Genomic DNA, 17,643 nt, shown 5'->3' on the forward strand with positions numbered 1-17,643 from the left:
GTGTATGAGTACACTGTTGCTGGTATAGATGGCTGTGAGCTATCATGTGTGTGGCTGCTGTTGATCTCAGGACCTCTGCCGGCCCCGCTCCTCGCTTCGGCCCCGCTCGCTCCGGTGTAATTTACTGTAGCTATCTTCAGACGCACCAGAAGAGGGCGTCAGATCTCATTACGGGTGGTTGTGAGCCACCATGTGGTTGCTGGGATCCGAACTCAGGACCTTCGGAAGAGCAGTCAGTGCTCTTAACCACTGAGCCATCTCTCCAGCCCGGAGCTCTTGTTCTTAACTTCTGGAACTTTGCATACTTTCTGGGACTTTACCTATCTTTATGATGTTTGATCTGGTTAGAATGCCTAATGTCTTTTGCCTGGAATTTGCAAATCTTTTTAAAAGATATTAACCCTACTAAAAGTCACAGATTCCTTAGATTTGGGTAGAGACTTAGAAAACAGCATCTAGAGTGGAGAGATGGCTCGGCTGAGGTCCTGAGTTCAATTCCCAGCAACCACCTAGTAGCTCCCTAGTGGTAATGGGATCCAGTGCCTTCTTCTGGTGTGATGGGAGACAGCGACAGTGTACTCACATATATAAAAAAGAAGGAAAGAAAGAAATCAGCATCTAATAGTGTGCAGGGTCAATGTTGCAGTGCTAGCTCTCCTTCCTCTAAAGCAGTGAGCAAGCTGCCACCCCTGACTGCTTCTCCGTGGATCTGTGTGTGCTCTTCCTCTGCTGTAACTGCCACTGTGCACTGTTTACAGTTCTCCAAGGTAAGCCGGATCTCCAGTGACTGTGAGGTGCAGAGAAGCAGGGGCTTGCCCTGGATCTGACAAGCCTATAGACCTTTGGTACCCTGCTTGTGTACTTTTACATACTTGCCAATCTTTTCTAAAGTCCTCATTTGTGCTTTTTTCTAGGACAATGAAGGTCAGACAGCTCTTCATTATGGTAAGATGTTTGTGCATTACTGGTCTGTGCTAACATATCATCTGTCTAAGCCTATGTTACTGGGGAAGCCAGTAGACCGTCATCCTCATCAGCAATGGAGGCTTCTCCACCCATCCTTGGAACTGTCAGGAACAACCAGGATACTAATCTTTGTTATTGTAGAATCTAATTTCTCCCCTAATATTAAAAAAAAAAAAAAAACAACTTTCTTGAGGTTGTAGAAATGGCGCAGTTGGTAAAGCATACTATGCAAGTACAAGGGTCTGAGTTCAGATTGCCCAGAACCCACATAAAAGCCAGGCACAGTGGCTTGTATCTGAGCCCTGGGCAAAGGCAGAGAGCTCAGTGACAGACCTTGTCTCAAAAGATAAGGTGGACCTCCAGCTTCCTTGGGTGCATACAAAGGCTGGCCCTCCTCACATATGCATACACCACACATTAAAAAAATAGTAACAGCCAGGCAGTGGTGGTGCACACCTTTAATCCCAGCACTTGGGAGGCAGCCCGATTTCTGAGTTCAAGGCTGGCCTGATTTACAGAGTGAGTTCCAGGATAACCAGGGCTGTACAGAGAAACCCTGTCTCAAAAAAAACAAAATAATGATAACAACAAGAACAACTTTTTTGAAACCCTAACCTGCAGTCTTACTGTTTGTAGTTTTAGTTGCCCACAGTCACTTACAGTCCAGAACTATGAAAATGTAAAAGTTCTACAAATAGACAATCAATAGATTTTAAGTTGCATGCTGTTCCAAATAGCATGAGAGACCCACACCGTGCTTGCTCCTTCAGTCTGGGACGGCTCGTTTTTTTCATTGACCTGTTGAAGCTGTGTACACACTACGCTACTCCTGCACACTCCCTTGGTAGTGTCTCAGTTACCAGGGCAGCTGATCACAGTGCATGTGTTCAAGAGACCCTTTAGTAGCAGCCTGACAACCAGGCTAATACCACCATTGTTTGCCCCACTTACCCAATGGAATCTGGTCCTCTCATAACATCACAGATTGTGAGCATAGTACACTACAGTGTTTTTAGAGATAGTTATATTCCTTTATCTCATTATTTACTGCTGGTAATCTCTTAATAAGTCATACATTTCTATGGGTGTGTAGAGAAATAAAAAACAATGTAAGCATATATATGTGTATATATATATTCACATACATATATATACACTGTGTGTGTGTGTGTGTGTGTGTGTGTGTGTGTGTGTGTGTGTTGCTTGGTCCTGTCTTCACTTACTTGAACTTTTTTTTTCTCAGATAAAGGGAGACTACTATAACTGAATAAAGAAAACAAGTTTGATTACTAATTTTTGTTTTCTCTACTGATATTTTTTAATCCTCCTTCCATTTCTCTACTGATTATCTTTACTTCAGCAATATAAAAAATATAGTAAAAATGATTTGTAAAGTAGAAGTAATGCATGGTTCTTAGAGAACTATTAAAGAGCCGAGCGGTGGTGGCGCACGCCTTTAATCCCAGCACTTAGGAGGCAGAGGCAGGCGGATTTCTGAGTTTGAGGCCAGCCTGGTCTACAAAGTGAGTTCCAGGACAGTTAGGACTACACAGAGCAACCCTGTCTTGAACCCCCACCCCAAAAAAGAAGAAAACTATTAAATAAATTCAGCTAAATAAAAAGATATTAAAGTGTTTCATAAATTATAAAATACTAGCAAATATAATTCAGAGATTCTATTGTATATGAATATTATTGAAAAAATATAGCCATCAGTGTTTAAATCAAGCTAATGTTCACCCACCTGCAGCCATCTCAGAAACAAACACACAGGCTGCTTTGCCAGTCTTTACACTGCTGGGCTAGGATTAGTATGCGAGCCTCAGATGCCCTTCAGCTCCTTTGTCTGACCCTGAGCATGTGTCTAGGTGCTGTGAGCATCGCCGGGTCACCTGGAGTCTAGACTGTAGTACTAGCTGTTTGCAATCCGCATAAATCAGACTGATAATGAAAATTGAACTGTCTACAAATTTATGAGTTTACTCGTATTACCTAGATAGTAAAACTAGCAGGAAGAAAGGAAACTTGTGAGTCCAATTCACTTTTGAACATAAATACCAAAATCCTAAGGAAAATATTAGCAAACAAAATCATCATTGTACTTTAGACACAAAGATATAGCATAATCGTGTTGAGTTCATCCCAGAAATTGAAGGATGGTGTAAGGTTTTAAAGTTTATTAATATGATTTTCTACATTTCCAAGTTAGGTGAAATACCCAGTTCAGTAATTCAGATGTATAAAAGGCTTGAGAGAAAAGTCAACTCTCAATTTAACAAGTTTAGAAAAGTAGTTTGGATCTCATGGGTTTAAGCCAGACTTGTGCTTGACATTCTAGGTCTCCTCTTGACTCTGCACAGACTGTTCAAATCACTTACTGTAGTTTATACTTGGTGAAATAGGGACCATGGCCTCAGACTAGGCCTGAGAATATAAGAGGTTAAGTTATGTAAAGTGTTCAGGACAATATCTAATACCTGCTCTGGATGCAGTAAATGTTAGCAGGCTCTATGATAGAATCCTTGGATAAAGTAGAAATATAGTATTAGTATATAACAATCTCATAATACATTCACCACCAAAAGAAGGTCAGTAAAAGAAAACTGTGTAGAACGTCTTGTTTTGTTTAAAAATTTTTGATTTAGTCTAACAGTACAAAGAAGAAAAACAGATTATCTACATCAGACCAGTGTCTAGTTGGGGGAAGCCACATTTCACACAGATTTAAAATTCAGATTTATATTCTTGATTGTTTGGGAAATCGCCAGACTAAGGAACTAAGGTAAGTATTCTGGTCTGGTTTGTCCTCTCTTGCCTCACTGGCAGACATGTACACACTCCCCACTCCCTCTCCACCCCCTGAACTGGAGCTCACCCATTCTGCTAGAGTCAGCTGAGGCCATCTTCTCTCCGCCTTGCCAGCCCCAGGATTACAGGCACATTACCACTGCACCCAGCTTTCTTGCATGGATGCAAAGGCTCCGGACTCAGGTCCCCTTGGTTGTTCAGCATGCACTGTACTGATGGAGCCATCTCCCCGCACCTAAGTGCTAACTTCTCCCAAGGGACACTTTTTTAGTGCAGCAGCCCCCTAAAGTACCTTAGATGAGAGTAAGCTCACAAGCTAATGTTACAGATGGCAATCCTGTGCATGTCCTTGGGTGCAGTAAACACAGGAGTCCATGTCTTTCAGTTGTTTATTGGAAGAGGGATGTGCCCATGCCACAGCACACATGTGGGGGACAGCTTGCAATTGGTTCCCTTCCTCCACCGCGTGGATCTCAGAAATTAAACTCAAGTTGCCAGGCGGGGTGGCAAGGCCTTAAACTGCTGAGCCACCTCACCAGCCCAGGTTTGTATCTTAAAGGACGTTCGTGAAACTATTGGATCAGGATCCCAGAGCAAAATTGTAAAGAGGGGCTCACCAGCACAAGAATCGGTAGGTGTGGAATGAGCCAAGGTGAGGGGGTTGGGTTTTCTGTGTAGCCCTGGCTAAACTCACTCTGTAGACCAGGCTCACTTGGAACTCAGAGATCACATGCCTCTATCTCCTGAGTGCTATGTTTAAAGGCATGCACTATCATGCCCAGCACTAAATCAAGTTTAAATAAAATATTTAACAAATATAGAAATCTTATGAAGGTTAGGTTAAAGTATGTAGTTAGCACACATAGTAGAAGAAAAAAAGGAAAGAAAATGGTGTGTTGAAAGCTGCTTGTGAGAAGTCATCAAAAACACAGGGCGGGAAAGAAATGTGGTAGACCTGTGGCTCTCAACTGGTGGTTCATGACCCCATGAGGCCACATATCAGAGATTTATATTATGGTTCATAACAGTAGCAATTGTGAAATAGCAACAAACATAATTTTATGGTTGAGAGTCACTACAACCATATTAAAGAAACTGTATTAAAGGGTCGCAGCATTAGGAAGGTTGGGAACCACTGTATTAGAGCCTAGTAAAAAGCCAGAAATGTGGCTCAGTGACAAAGCACTTGCCTGTGCTTTGATCTCTACCACTGTTCATTCATTCATTCATTCACTCATTCATTCATTTTCACTCTCTCTTACTCCCCTCTATACCCCTGACCTATTTTTATCTTATGTGCCTGGGTGTTTTGCCATTGGTTGGTGCCCACAGGGGCCATAAGAGGGTGTTGGTTTCACTGGAACTGGAGTTACAGATGATTGTGAGCCACCATGTGGGTGCTGAATCTGAGACCTCTAGAACAGCAGCCAGTGCTCTCACCACTGAGCCACCCCTCCAATTCCTCTATCACCATTATTGTTGTTTTTTTCAAGACAAGGTTTCTCTGTATAGCCTTGGCTGTCCTGGAACTCACTCTAATAGGCCAGGGTGACCTCAAACCCTGCCTCCCAAGTGCTGGGATTAAATGCTTGTGCCATGACCTTCCAGCTACTTTTTAAAAGAGGAAATGAGAAATTTCAAATAGGTGTTCCAAGAAAAATTCTAGGAAACTCAGTATATCAGAATATTTACTGGCAGGATGCAGTGGCATATGCCTTTAATTGCAGCACTTGGGAGGCAGGGCTGGCATATCTCTGAATTTGAGGCCAGCCTTATCTATAGAGTGAGTTCCAGGACAGCCAGGACCTCATAGACAGACCCTGTTTCAAACAACCAAACAACAACGAAAAGAATATTCACTGATAATTTCTCAAGTTGGTAAATCACTGAATTCCTCAGATCTGGGAATTAGACAGCATAGTTGTGGCAACCTGAAGCGTTTTCTCAGCAGGATGTTGTTTGGTATTGAGAATGAGCTACAGCCACATGAAACACGGCTTGGCGCTCAAGATGCTGGACCCAAGAATGCATGTACTTTTTGTTACAGGAAAGTCAAAAATGGGGAGACTTCAGCATCAGGAGACAGAGGATGATTAATTTAGCAAAAGTGGCTTGGTAAAACTAGGAGGGGTGCTTCTGGGATTCGTATATGGATATGATAATGTATGTACACGTTACATGAGTAGATTCATCTTAAGAAAATATATATATGACTGATATTCTCGTGTATGTATTTTGTAGCCTAGTAAAGCTTACACAGAGAAAGACGGAGCCTGTCTGATCTAGAGATCGGGTAGCAGTGTTGCCCTGTTTGTTCTTTAGTTTTCCCAACAAATGGCCAAGCTTAGGTGTTTGTTTCCCCACTGTCGGCTGGGACGGTGCTATGAGCTTTTCAACAATCCAGCTGTTGAGAGCAGAGTCACTGTACATCCAGGATGGAAGGTTCCACATCGACTCCTGTTCGCTACTGTCATACACAACTGCAGTGCCGGAGAGAACTCACATTATTTTTTGGAAGAAAAAGAGAAAGGAGGAAGGGAGGGAGGAGATGTTGTCGGGGTTTGTTTTTGTTTGGAAACAAGGCTCTAGTCTATAGCCAGGAGTAGCCTGGAACGTGCCATGTAGTCCCCAGGCTTGCTTAAAACTCATAATACTCCTGCCCAGCCAAAGTGCTAGGACTGTAGGCATGCACTGTCATATCCAGCTTGGAAAGTAACCTTTTATAGGAATAATAAAATGGGAAATCCTTTCCCACTGGTCTCCGTGGTCAGTGAGGCAGAGCCAATACCCACAACTGTGCCATTGATAAACACATACCGATGTTGATATCCTGTGTGCTCTTAAAATCCTCTTTCTATTCACTTGGACATTAGGCATTAATAAAAGTGATCCTTAATTCAGATTGTGTTCAAAATACATCTACTGAGACACCCTCTATTTCCGTCTCTCAGGTTATATTAATTACTGTGGAAAGAACCAGGCAAATAATCATATATGTTACAATCAGCATAATTAAACACTAAAATAATATCGCCAGTCAGACATTTGACTAAAATGTTCTGACAACTCAGGAATGTTTCATGAAAACATTTTCTGGGGCTAGAGAGATGGCTCAGCGGGTAAGAGCACTGACTGCTCTTCCGAAGGTCCTGAGTTCAAATCCTAGCAACCACATGGTGGCTCACAACCATCTGTAATGGGATCTGACACCCTCTTCTAGTGTGTCTGAAGACAGCTACAGTGTTCTTACATATAATAAATAAATCTTTAAAAAAAAAGAAAACAAAACATTTTCCGATTAATTAGTAATCACTTTTAGAGTAATCCACCTTTAGTTTTATTTCTTTACTAGCTTGCTGGATTTGTAATAGATACTTTAGAATAGTGAGAATCATATGTGATAATAATGATCATTTATTAAGCACCTATTATATGCCTAGGGGTCTATTGAGCATTTAGTCATATAGTATTATTTAATCCTTTTTATTTAGTGGGTGCTTAGTGGCTGTTGATTTGGTTTTAGGGCCTTAACCTATTCTTGGAATTTTCACAGAACTGTGAGTGTGGTTAAATACAGTGAGTGCAGACAGTATCAGGGAGGTCTTTAGGGACTTAGCTATTACTTTTTATGAATTATGGTTGAGCTTGACAGCTGTCCTTGTGTTGACAGCTCTTCTGATTATAGCAGTTGTCAAACTCCATCCTTAAGCAGGTTGTAAATCCTGGCTTCTTCCGATTAAAACTGGGTCAGAGCCAATCGCAGGTTAACTAGAGGCCATTATTGTACTACTGGACGTCTTTACTAGTTTGTCCTAAATGGTCTTTGTGTGGAAACATTAAAATCCTTATTTCTCCACATTTTACCTGCATGTTTTGAGTCTTCAGATACTGGTCCTCTTGTTATTTTGTGTTTAACCGTGGTCCTTGCTGGAGTACACTGCAGTAAGTGTGGTCTTCCTTATAAATGGCCTGTTAGCTTTCCCCTCCTCTTCCTCCACTGGGAATACTAATATCATTGCATCTGTGTCTCCCAGGGGAAATCAAGGCTTTCCTTGCACGTGTGGTCATGTGATTGCAGAGTGGGCCGGCTTTGTATCCTCATGAGCCCTCAGGCTTGCAGGGAAAGCACCATCTGTTCTGCTCCTCCCGGACTGGTACAGGGCAGTGGGAGGAGGAATTAGAGTGAGAATAAATAAAATAAAAAAAAGAAAGAAATTCATCATCAAAACCCGGAGGATTAATGGAGTCAGAAGGCTCACTGCTCTGAATGGGAATTCATCTTCACCTGGGCCAGTGTCAGGGCTGCCTGTAAGGCACTTGACAAATAGAGGTTCCCAGGGTACCATAAATTCAGCAACTGCGCGGGTCCCTGCAGACTGGCTCAGGCTTTTCCAACGTGGGCTGCTGATTGTTTGTGTATTTCCCAGCACAGTGTGGGCACCGACGTGGCCCCTTGCTAATTTGGTGTATGTTGTCACTGGTCCCCTTCTCTGTTCTTGCCGTCTTTCCCTTGTCATCTTCACCTTTGTTTTGAGAGTATGAGATTACATGTTCTGGCTTGTAACCTGTGATTCTCTAAAGATGCAAAAGGGAGTGGAATGAATTTTGACCAGATTCTAACTTCTCAGAGCCATTCTGGATAGAGAGGATAGCCAAACACCAAAACAACAAAAGCGTGCACTGGGATAACTCACCATGTGATTGGAGGGCCAGGTCCGGTTTGCTGGGCATCTGTATGGGTCAGTCTCCCCAGGTGCCAGCCTGCCCCTAACATGCCCCATTCATATCAGCATAAAATTAACTCGTGTGGCTTTATAGGCAGGATCCCATCATTTCAATCAGTCGCTTTTGTCTCTCTGCTCTTCCTCCCTGCTTGCTTCTGCTTCTGCATGGGTCCGTCCTTTTCATAAACCTCAGGTGCTCGTTACTAACAATCCCTTTTATATAGGTATATACACCACACCCCTGCTCTGAAATACTGTGAGTTTAATCTCACTGCTTAGTTAGACTGGAGCTAAAATTTCACTCACATCCGTCATGCTAGGGGACTGTTACACAGCGCAAGTATTGTTTCCTTCGTTGAGTGACTGCAGTCAGCTAGCTATGGGATTAAATTCTTCAAACCCTATTCCCTCTGCTCCTGAGTCTGAATCCTGAGATTATACCACACATCACTGCTGGAAAGCTTACTCCATGCATGCTGCAGCACATGTGAAACTACCCCTCTGCCTGAAAGGCCACATTCTGCATCTTTAGCAGACTTCTGCTTAGCCCCATTCCCGTGTTGGGTTAGAGGAACTAAGCGTTAGATCGAGTTGGCTATCCTGAGTTACAGATTTATACACGGAGTTTCTGACTCTGTTGAAAAGGTCCCACTTTAAAAGCAAAGCTAGTGCTCCTCACAGGAGCTTGATTCTGGTGGTGTAACCGCTGAGTACCATTGTTTAGAAGGTAGGTATCCCGTGGATAGTTCTTCACAGCATGTGTCTCCTCACAGCTGCTGGACGCCAGGCAGTGTATCTTTAACTTTCTTCTATTTTATGAGTCTCTCCGCATTTCAGCCTAAGTAGATAGGCAGTTATCCATAATTTAACTCCAGAAATTTAGAGTAAAAATGTTAACTGAAGTTATTTGAGGGTACAATTCTAAATGATCAGTGTCAGTTGGTGGTCTGGGTATACGGCTCTGTGGTAGAGAACATGCTTAGAATGCATAAGGCCCCAGCATCACAAAACAGAATGGTGAGGGGAGATTTTGACAGAAAGGTTCTAATTTTAAACACTTTATTTGATCTTGGGCCTTGGCAAAGGTAGTCCTGCCTCTGCCTTTCCCCATTTTGGTGTAGTCTCAGGGTCTGTCACATCCGTTGTTGTCACCACTCAGCAGCCGCTCTGGGTTGGAGCAAACAGTCGTTGCTTCTCTCTCCCTTTTCTCCTAGTCTTCATCTGTCCAGTCATCAAATGTTTCTCTCACATACAAGAGACTCCACAGCACTGACGAGAGAGGGGGCTCCCACAGGCTATATTAGTTCAGAAATTCTCCACTTTGGCTCACTTAGAACCAGCTTCTCTCTTGTTATGGACAAGAGTTTAGTGATTAAGTATATCGGGATAGGGAATGTAAAAAGATATTGGAGGGCTGCTGAGATGATCCAGCCATGAGAAGACTAGGCTCACAACCAAAAGAATAAAAAGACACTGGAGCTACACCAGTTTATAGTCCACCATAACCTGGCTTTTGCTTAACAGCTCTTGCCTCCTTCACAGCATAAAACCTGGAATCTCTAAGCCAGAAAGAAGCGCCTGCCTGGGGGTGAAGATAGCCAGGTTCTTTAGTTATTAATACCAATATAGGGCAGGATAGTGCGCGCGCGCACACATACACACACACATACACACACACACACACACACACACACACACACACACATGTGCGCACACACACACAGTTTGGCTGGCTTGAAGATTTGGGGAAATGCAGAAATCATCACCCCTGAAAGCTGACTGAGGACTGTAACCGACTCAGGACACAGGGCTCCCATCTCATCCCATGATAAGCCTCAACCCGAGGAATTAGCAGCAGTAGTCTCTTGGGTGGGAAGAGGCAGGAGGTAAGAACAGATAAGGCTCCTTCTGTGATTCTGCATCTAGAAAAGCACACAAACTGTTTCAGAAAATAGAGAACACTTTTTAAAATTATTAGCAAGAAGAATATACCCAAATACAAATAAAGTATTACCTAGGCACCCAAGTTGGTGTGATAGTTTGAAATCATTGCATTATAGCATAGCAATCAACACAAAGCATAAAAAACATCTGCTGTAGGTGGAAAGGGCTGTTAGCAAAATTCATCCTCCTGTTGTGGTTAAAATAACCAAACAGAGAGCACCTGGTGGTGTTCACCATTAATCCCACACTCAGGCCACTGGGGCAGATGAATCTCTGAGTTCAAGACCACCCTGGTCTACATGGTAAATTCCAGGACATCCAGGGCTGCACAGTGAGACCTTGATTCAAAAGCAAAGAGCAAAGTAGGAGTAGTGGGGGCTTCCTGAGCCTAGGAATGAGCAGCTAAAGCCATGTGCAGCGCTGGAAGGCCAAGGGTGTTCCTCCGTTTCCTCTTTGCCCTCTGCACAGCACTTCTTCATTTCTTTACACTAGAGTTGGCTGTTGTCGTGTTTGTAAGTTCTCAGAGCAGGAATCTCAGCTGTATCCTTGACAGAGCTGGTGCAGCTTTTGCTTAGTAAAGCAGCCCGGGGTCTGTCTCCATAGGCTCAGTCTTTTCTGAGAAGGCTGGCTGCTGTTGTATGATGTGTCGCACCACAAAAGTGACCGTAAAATGTCTCTCCTTGCTAACTTAAGAGTCAGGAACATCACCAATACCATCTGGTGAGCCCTCCTGCGTGCCTCTCCAGTCGTGTCCCTCCTTAGTGCTCCCCCAATAACCATGGTGATTGCCAATATTGCACTGTCTCAGGTTTTGTTTAGTTTTGTTGAATCAGGGTCTCACTATGTGCTTCCAGCTGGCCTAGAATGCACTATGCAGACCAGGTTTGAACTTTGACCCTCCTCCTGCCTCTGCCTCCCAGATGCCAGATTTCAGGTGTGTGCCACCCTGCCCAGCCTTATTGCAGATTTTATATAACACTTTCTTTCATAATTTCACTACATATTTGCATGTCTAAGTGATAATGTTTAATTCTCTGTCTGTTTTTACATACTTCTTTAAATAGAATCCTACTAAACTGAGTTATTCTTCAACATTATGTCTTTGAGATGAACCCAGTGGTGTATGAAGTTGGGGTTCCTTAGTTTTCGCTTCCAGATGAACAGTGTCTGTCCTGTATGTTACTGCTCATGAGCATTTGAGCTGTCTGCATTTGATGCCCATTAGGAGCGGTGCTGTTGTGTACATTCTTCAGATATCGGCTGGGGAACACACGCAGAACAATCTCTGTAGACCATCACTAGAAGCAGATCCTTCTCTGGAGGGGTGTGTGTTTAGGGACAACCTGTAATGACAAGTTACTGTCCAAAGTGACTGCTCCAGAGTGCATGCTCCAGGTCTAAGGGCGCTTTCCCTGCACCAGGCCTCCCCTGCTCACCTTGAAAAAGAGAGAGAGAGGGAGTGTGTGTGTGTGTGTGTGTGTATTCAAACACAAATGGTTCTATCTGATGTAATACATTTAGACTTTTGACATGGGTTACCCAACTATTACTATTTGAAAATATAAATCAACATAAAGCCATTGCATTTTTTATTCTTTGCTATTACTCTCTCCTTACAAATATGGTCAAACGTGTCACAATTTTACAAAAGAACTGTGTATTTCTATGCAAGGAGAAAATGTAGTTTCTTAAGACTTGTTCTGGGTGCCAAGCCCGAGCATCCTGCAGCCGCCCTAAGAGTGGGCAGTGTGTAGGCCTCCTCACTGCCTGAACTTGCCGGGCCTGCTGCGCAGAGTGGCTTCTGTGACCCTGGAAACCGGTTTGTATGTTTGTCAATTCTCTTGCAGCTGCTGCCTGTGAGTTTCTGGACATCGTGGAGCTGCTGCTCCAGTCTGGCGCTGACCCCACACTCCCAGACCAAGACGGCTGTTTGCCAGAAGAGGTGACAGGCTGCAAAGCGGTCTCTCTGATGCTGCAGCGGCACAGAGCTGGCAAGGCTTGAGCCAAAGCCTGGAAAAACACAGTTTAGCAGACTAGGACTTCCGAGATAAAAGAAACTGCAAAAATAATACTTCTTTTACCACCCATCTTTGGTATGCATTGGCTAATAAAATCAGTTCGAGGAACTGGGATTTCGACGTCTCAGCAATTCATTCTCCATGCATACATTCTGGGGGAGTACGGGTTTTGGTGATGAACATGTGTACTGTGCATAATATAATCCAATTCTGCCGAGCATGCTTTGAAATTTATCACTGCTGTGGAAGGTGGGGAGAGGAGCAGACAGATCATATTTCACAATATTAAACATGGCTCTTCTCTCTCTCTCTCTCTCTCTCTCTCTCTCTCTCTCTCTCTCTCAGTACAGAAGCAAAGTGTGCCCATCAGCACTACAGGGACAATTAGGGAAGTTCTGTGAATCCCCAGCATGGTAGAAAGCAAATGACCCTGTAGCATTTCACAGCTAACCTGAATAGGTAGTTAAAATGGCTGTTCTCTAAAGACAGCCTTGAAAGTGTAAGGAGGAAGAGAGTGCTGAGAAAGCAAGAGAAGGAGAGGACATCATTTTGTCAGTTGGGGCTATGGAAGTCACATCAACAGTGGGTGTTTTGAAGCCCTTAACATTCAGGTTGTACTCAGCAACCTCACTTGAGGATTGACACACAGGTTCTCCAGACACATCGATTAGATCAGGATTCCATATACACAACGCAGAAAAAGAAGTTCCCTAAGGACTCTTAATTAGCTATAATGTCCTTTGCGGCAGGATTCTAAAATAGCCAACTCAGATCTGGCCTGCTACCTGCTAGGCTGTTTGCTTGCCCCCGATGTGCTACTGTTGGAGTTATATCCAGGAACCAGAAGAGCATCTGCTCTGCATTAGAAGCATAAATAGGCAAGTGTGCCCTGCTTTTCATTTTGAAGATAAGCAAGTGTACCATTACTGAGCCTGAGCCCCTGTGCTTTCCCTTCCAACCTTGAGAACTTCACCTGGGGAACCCCTTGATGTTCTTATTATATTAGAAAAATAAAGACGAATGAAGGAAGAAATTAGTCACAGTGCAAGCATAGCCAGCCATTAAGCGATAGTTCTCTAACAGGCATGACTGTTAAACTAGGAAGTGCCTTGCATGGTGGAGCCCACAGCTTACAGTTTATGTTAGCTTGAGCCAGCCTATCCTGAGCAAACCCCTCCACAGCATATGAATACTGCTTGTTTCGTGATTTTTGTAGCCTACCTTCGTACAATCTGAGATGCAAAATCAAACCATTCACCAAGACTAATCATTTTTAAGTCATTCCTTAAGGACCTGTGGAAGGGCATACATTGGTGCATAACGTGGGTATAATTCTCAGTTCTTTGTTCCTTTACCACAGTCTTCACTGCGTTGAGCCCACCTCTAACCTAAGTCTTTTGTGGTCCATATTCATCCATGTATTTTTAAAATACTATATATGCATTGGCTACAGTAAAAGTGACCCAAACTCTGTGCGGATTTTAACTGGCATTACCTCGTTCATCTTTAGAGCATTAGCAAATTGAGTTACTCATTCATTTAAACATGTTAGACTATTTGTCTGAGCAAGAAACTCTCCAGGAACTTCTTTGTCTGTATTTCTCCCTTTTGCAGACTGGGCTAGTATTTCTTAGACACATCTTTATTGCCACTTTTAAAACTATATAGACTTTATACCCCTATTCTTTTGTTCCCAGAATCTGAATTCCCTAAAACCATACTATCACATAGTCATCTGTAGATCATTTTCCTGGGTCTTCTATAGAGACTTCATCCATAAATGTCAGAGAACACTGAGTCATGGTTAATTTCATTCTCTTTAAATTATTGAATTACTATGCTAGCACGTCACATACCAGTTGGATCCCAAGTTCATTACCAAAGGCTGCAGTTCATCAACAAAGAAGCAGACAGCCAGACGTCTTTCCTGGTCCACAGTGACTGTGTTTCCCCTCCAGCGATATCTTAGCTTCATGTTAGCCATGTGTAAAGCAACCGATGATTCGGAAATACCATAAAGAGCTGCCTCCCCAGAGACACATTTCTGTTTAGACCTCACAAACACTTGGAGGTGTCTAGCTTTTTTTGGTTTTTGCTTACGAATTAGAATTCATTTTCTCTCATTCTTGCTTTCAGCTCGCTGATATTTCTAATGCATACGAGCATTTTAAGAATGGTGACTGGAGCCTGGCAGGGGGTCTCATCAAGTGGTTGTGACTAGACACACCTACTACATCCCACCTTGGTTTCTAGACCCCACACACTGCCTACCTATCCTGACCACATTCTCAGGTCTATTTTTCTTTTGTTGGCCTGAATGCTGCCTTCGTAGACGTGTGCCTCTGCATGAGCGTGTTTAGCCTCACTTCCCAAGTTCCTTTTTTTTTTCTTTACTGAATATGCTGTGATCAGAACCGCACTGCGACTTTCTGTATTTTGTATTTATTCATGGTTGTCATTTACTTTGTCCTCTGCCGACTGATCCAAGAGGCCCTTGATTGCCTCGACATTAGTCTCCACGCAGTCACAATAGTTTCAGTGCACACTGATGAAAAATGAGAAATAAAAAGAAACTCGTGTCAACACATATCACAGAGAAGGCATAGTGTCTGACTCACCTCAGCTTCCGAACCCAGTAAATAACACTAGAGGGACTGGAGAGATGGCTCAGCGCTTAGAGCACTGATTATTCTTCTGAAGGTCCTGAGTTCAAATCCCAGCAACCACATGGTGGCATACAACCATCTGTTAATGAGATCTGATGCCTTCTTCTGGGGTGTCTGAAGACAACTTAGTGTACTTACATATAACAATAAATAAATCTTTAAAAGAATAAAAAATAAAAACACTAGAGACGGAAGGCAAAGTCTTGTGCAAGCTAGGCAAGCACTCTGCACCTGATCTCCGTCCAAGGCCTTGCCTCAGCCTGGCTTCTGGTTTGTAGCTCTTGAATGTGAGGGAGTTCCAAGTCACTTTGAAAAGCTGCCTTGGGACAGAAATCTAAGGGCTTCATGCTCTCCGGAAGCCCATCCATGGATGCCATTAGTTTCTGGTTCCTCTCACAGGAGGAAAAACCCTTGGTCGGCTGCCCAGTTTTCATAGTTTTAAGTGCCTCTACCAGATGATATTCTTGGTGTGGCTGCACCTCTTTAAAAGAACTGGGTAGGAGGTGGGTTGCTGTAATGGTGGCAGTGTGGGTGCTAGGGCCGAAAAGCCAGGACCTTGCACTCACTAATGCTTTATTACTAGGCTAAATGTCTAATCCCAAGTCAATGGTGATCTTGTTTGCTTGTTTGATTTTGTTTTGTTCTGTTTTTAAGTCACTGGCCAAGAATCCAGCCATGACACATGCTAATATCCCTATCCATACTGACTACTACACTAGCAGGCTTTGAAGATGCACTTTGAAGTTGGTCTCTGAAGTATTTGCCTCAGATCTGTTACGCTACAGAAATGAGCTCACAGATTGACCTGTGTGTCTACTGAGGTTTGAGCATGTCTTCTTAACTTCTTGACTTTCCAGGATGATTCCATAGGCTTCTTCAAGCTGTAGTTGCTACACAGTAGTCTTGTATAGTAGAGTTAGTGTTTGTATGGCAGCGCCAGGACAAGGAACGGACATACGCAGGAGTCCAGAGTTGGTGATGGAGCCACGCTTAAAAACAATTCTGTTGAATCCTAGTTGCTCTTGTTCGACCCCAAAGCAGCATGAAGTTTTCCAGCTTTTCAGTCAACCCACAATATTTTTCAAACCTACTGACAGTCTAGCCCAGTTCACTCATGCTTTCCATCAGCATGGATGTTAAGAATTAATGTTCTGCTTACCTAGGCAAGTCTAAAATCATGAAGTACCATCAGAAACTGACTAAATCGTTAGTAATCTCTCTAATGTTGAAGAGCAAGGAGTCAGCCAGCTGGTCACATGCTGCTGTCCCCTCTGCTTGTCAGGAAGAAGGAAAGCAACTGAAGCTTGTCCTCGGAATTCTGCCTGTTCTGTCTGGTTTTAATGTTTCAGCAGTTTCCAGTTAAAAGGTTCCTATAATCCGATGACCCCTCCTATTAAATAAGTATTTCATAGCTTCCTGCCAGGTTTAACTACTTGGCTATAGGTTATTATTCTGTGTACAGTACATCATCTCTGAGATTAATGAACAATATATGTGGCTGTGGCAGAGCTAGCTGTTGTAGAAGGGTTTCATGTCTAAGAAAATATATAGTCACCAATTTAATATGAAGACTTTTAACTGTTTACTATTTTAAGTTGAAATGCAAAGGATTATCAAACTTTAAAAAATCATGTTATAAATGCTTCTTAACACTAAATGTGAATCTCCCAGATTCCATTTCATAATGAAAAAATATTAAATTTAAGTATTTATCAATAAATCTCAAATCCCGATTCCCAGGGTGACTTTGGCCAAATGTTTTCAAAGTCTAAGAGGCAAATTTTTTACATTAACATTTCCAGAGTTGGATGCCTTATGGCAGTGGTGGGCGTGGCTCTGGCTGTGATTTGAATCTGAAATGTCCCCTGTAGACTCATGTGTTTAATGCCTGGCCCCTGAAATGTCCCCTGTAGACTCATGTGTTTAATGCCTGGTCCCTGAAATGTCCCCTGTAGACTCATGTGTTTAATGCCTGGTCCCAGCTGGCAGTGCTGCTGCTTTGGAAGTCTGAGGAACATTGTGAACTTGGGGCTTCCCTGGTAGACATAGTAGGGCCAGCCTGGAGGGACATAGCCTGCCCAAGGTCTGTGCTTCCTGGCCTGGAGAGATGGCTCAGCAGTTAAGAGCACTGACTGCCCTTCCGCAGGTCCTGAGTTCAAATCCCAGCAACCACATGGTGGCTCATAACTATCTGTAATGAGATCTGACACCCTCTTCTGGGGTGTCTGAAGACAGCTACAGTGTACTTACATTAAATAAATAAATAAATAAATAAATAAATAAATAAATAAATAAATGATCTGTACTTCCTCCACCTCTGAGATATGGAATTCCAGCCCATATGCCTGCTGCCCTGCTTCCTGCCATGATGGACATTTAACCTAAGAATAATTGTAAAGATAAAAATAATTGCCATTTTCTCTAGTCTACAAAGTAAAAGAATAATTTTAACATAAGCTTCACGGTATACACACACACACGTGTGTGTGTGTATATATATATACATATATATATATA

The 17,643-nt window shown here is 43.0% G+C and overlaps 1 protein-coding gene across 2 annotated transcripts in view; it reads left to right on the forward strand.

Moving 5' to 3' along the window:
* The window catches only part of Acbd6 (acyl-CoA binding domain containing 6), a 142,596-nt gene extending 130,021 nt beyond the window's left edge, over positions 1-12,575 (forward strand). Inside the window, exons 7-8 of one of the 2 annotated variants that reach the window (XM_031385286.1) lie at positions 915-945; positions 12,290-12,575. In XM_031385286.1, the coding sequence (XP_031241146.1) occupies positions 915-945; positions 12,290-12,444 (186 nt within the window). In that variant the 3' untranslated portion in view covers positions 12,445-12,575. Of the gene's footprint in view, positions 1-914; positions 946-2,209; positions 2,489-12,289 lie in introns of those variants that run through there. The other variant, XM_031385303.1, reaches the window with a different exon arrangement.
* Positions 12,576-17,643: the final 5,068 nt, after the last annotated feature.

Source organism: Mastomys coucha, unplaced genomic scaffold (assembly GCF_008632895.1).
Source record: "Mastomys coucha isolate ucsf_1 unplaced genomic scaffold, UCSF_Mcou_1 pScaffold1, whole genome shotgun sequence".
NCBI classification, from domain to species: Eukaryota; Metazoa; Chordata; class Mammalia; order Rodentia; family Muridae; genus Mastomys; species Mastomys coucha.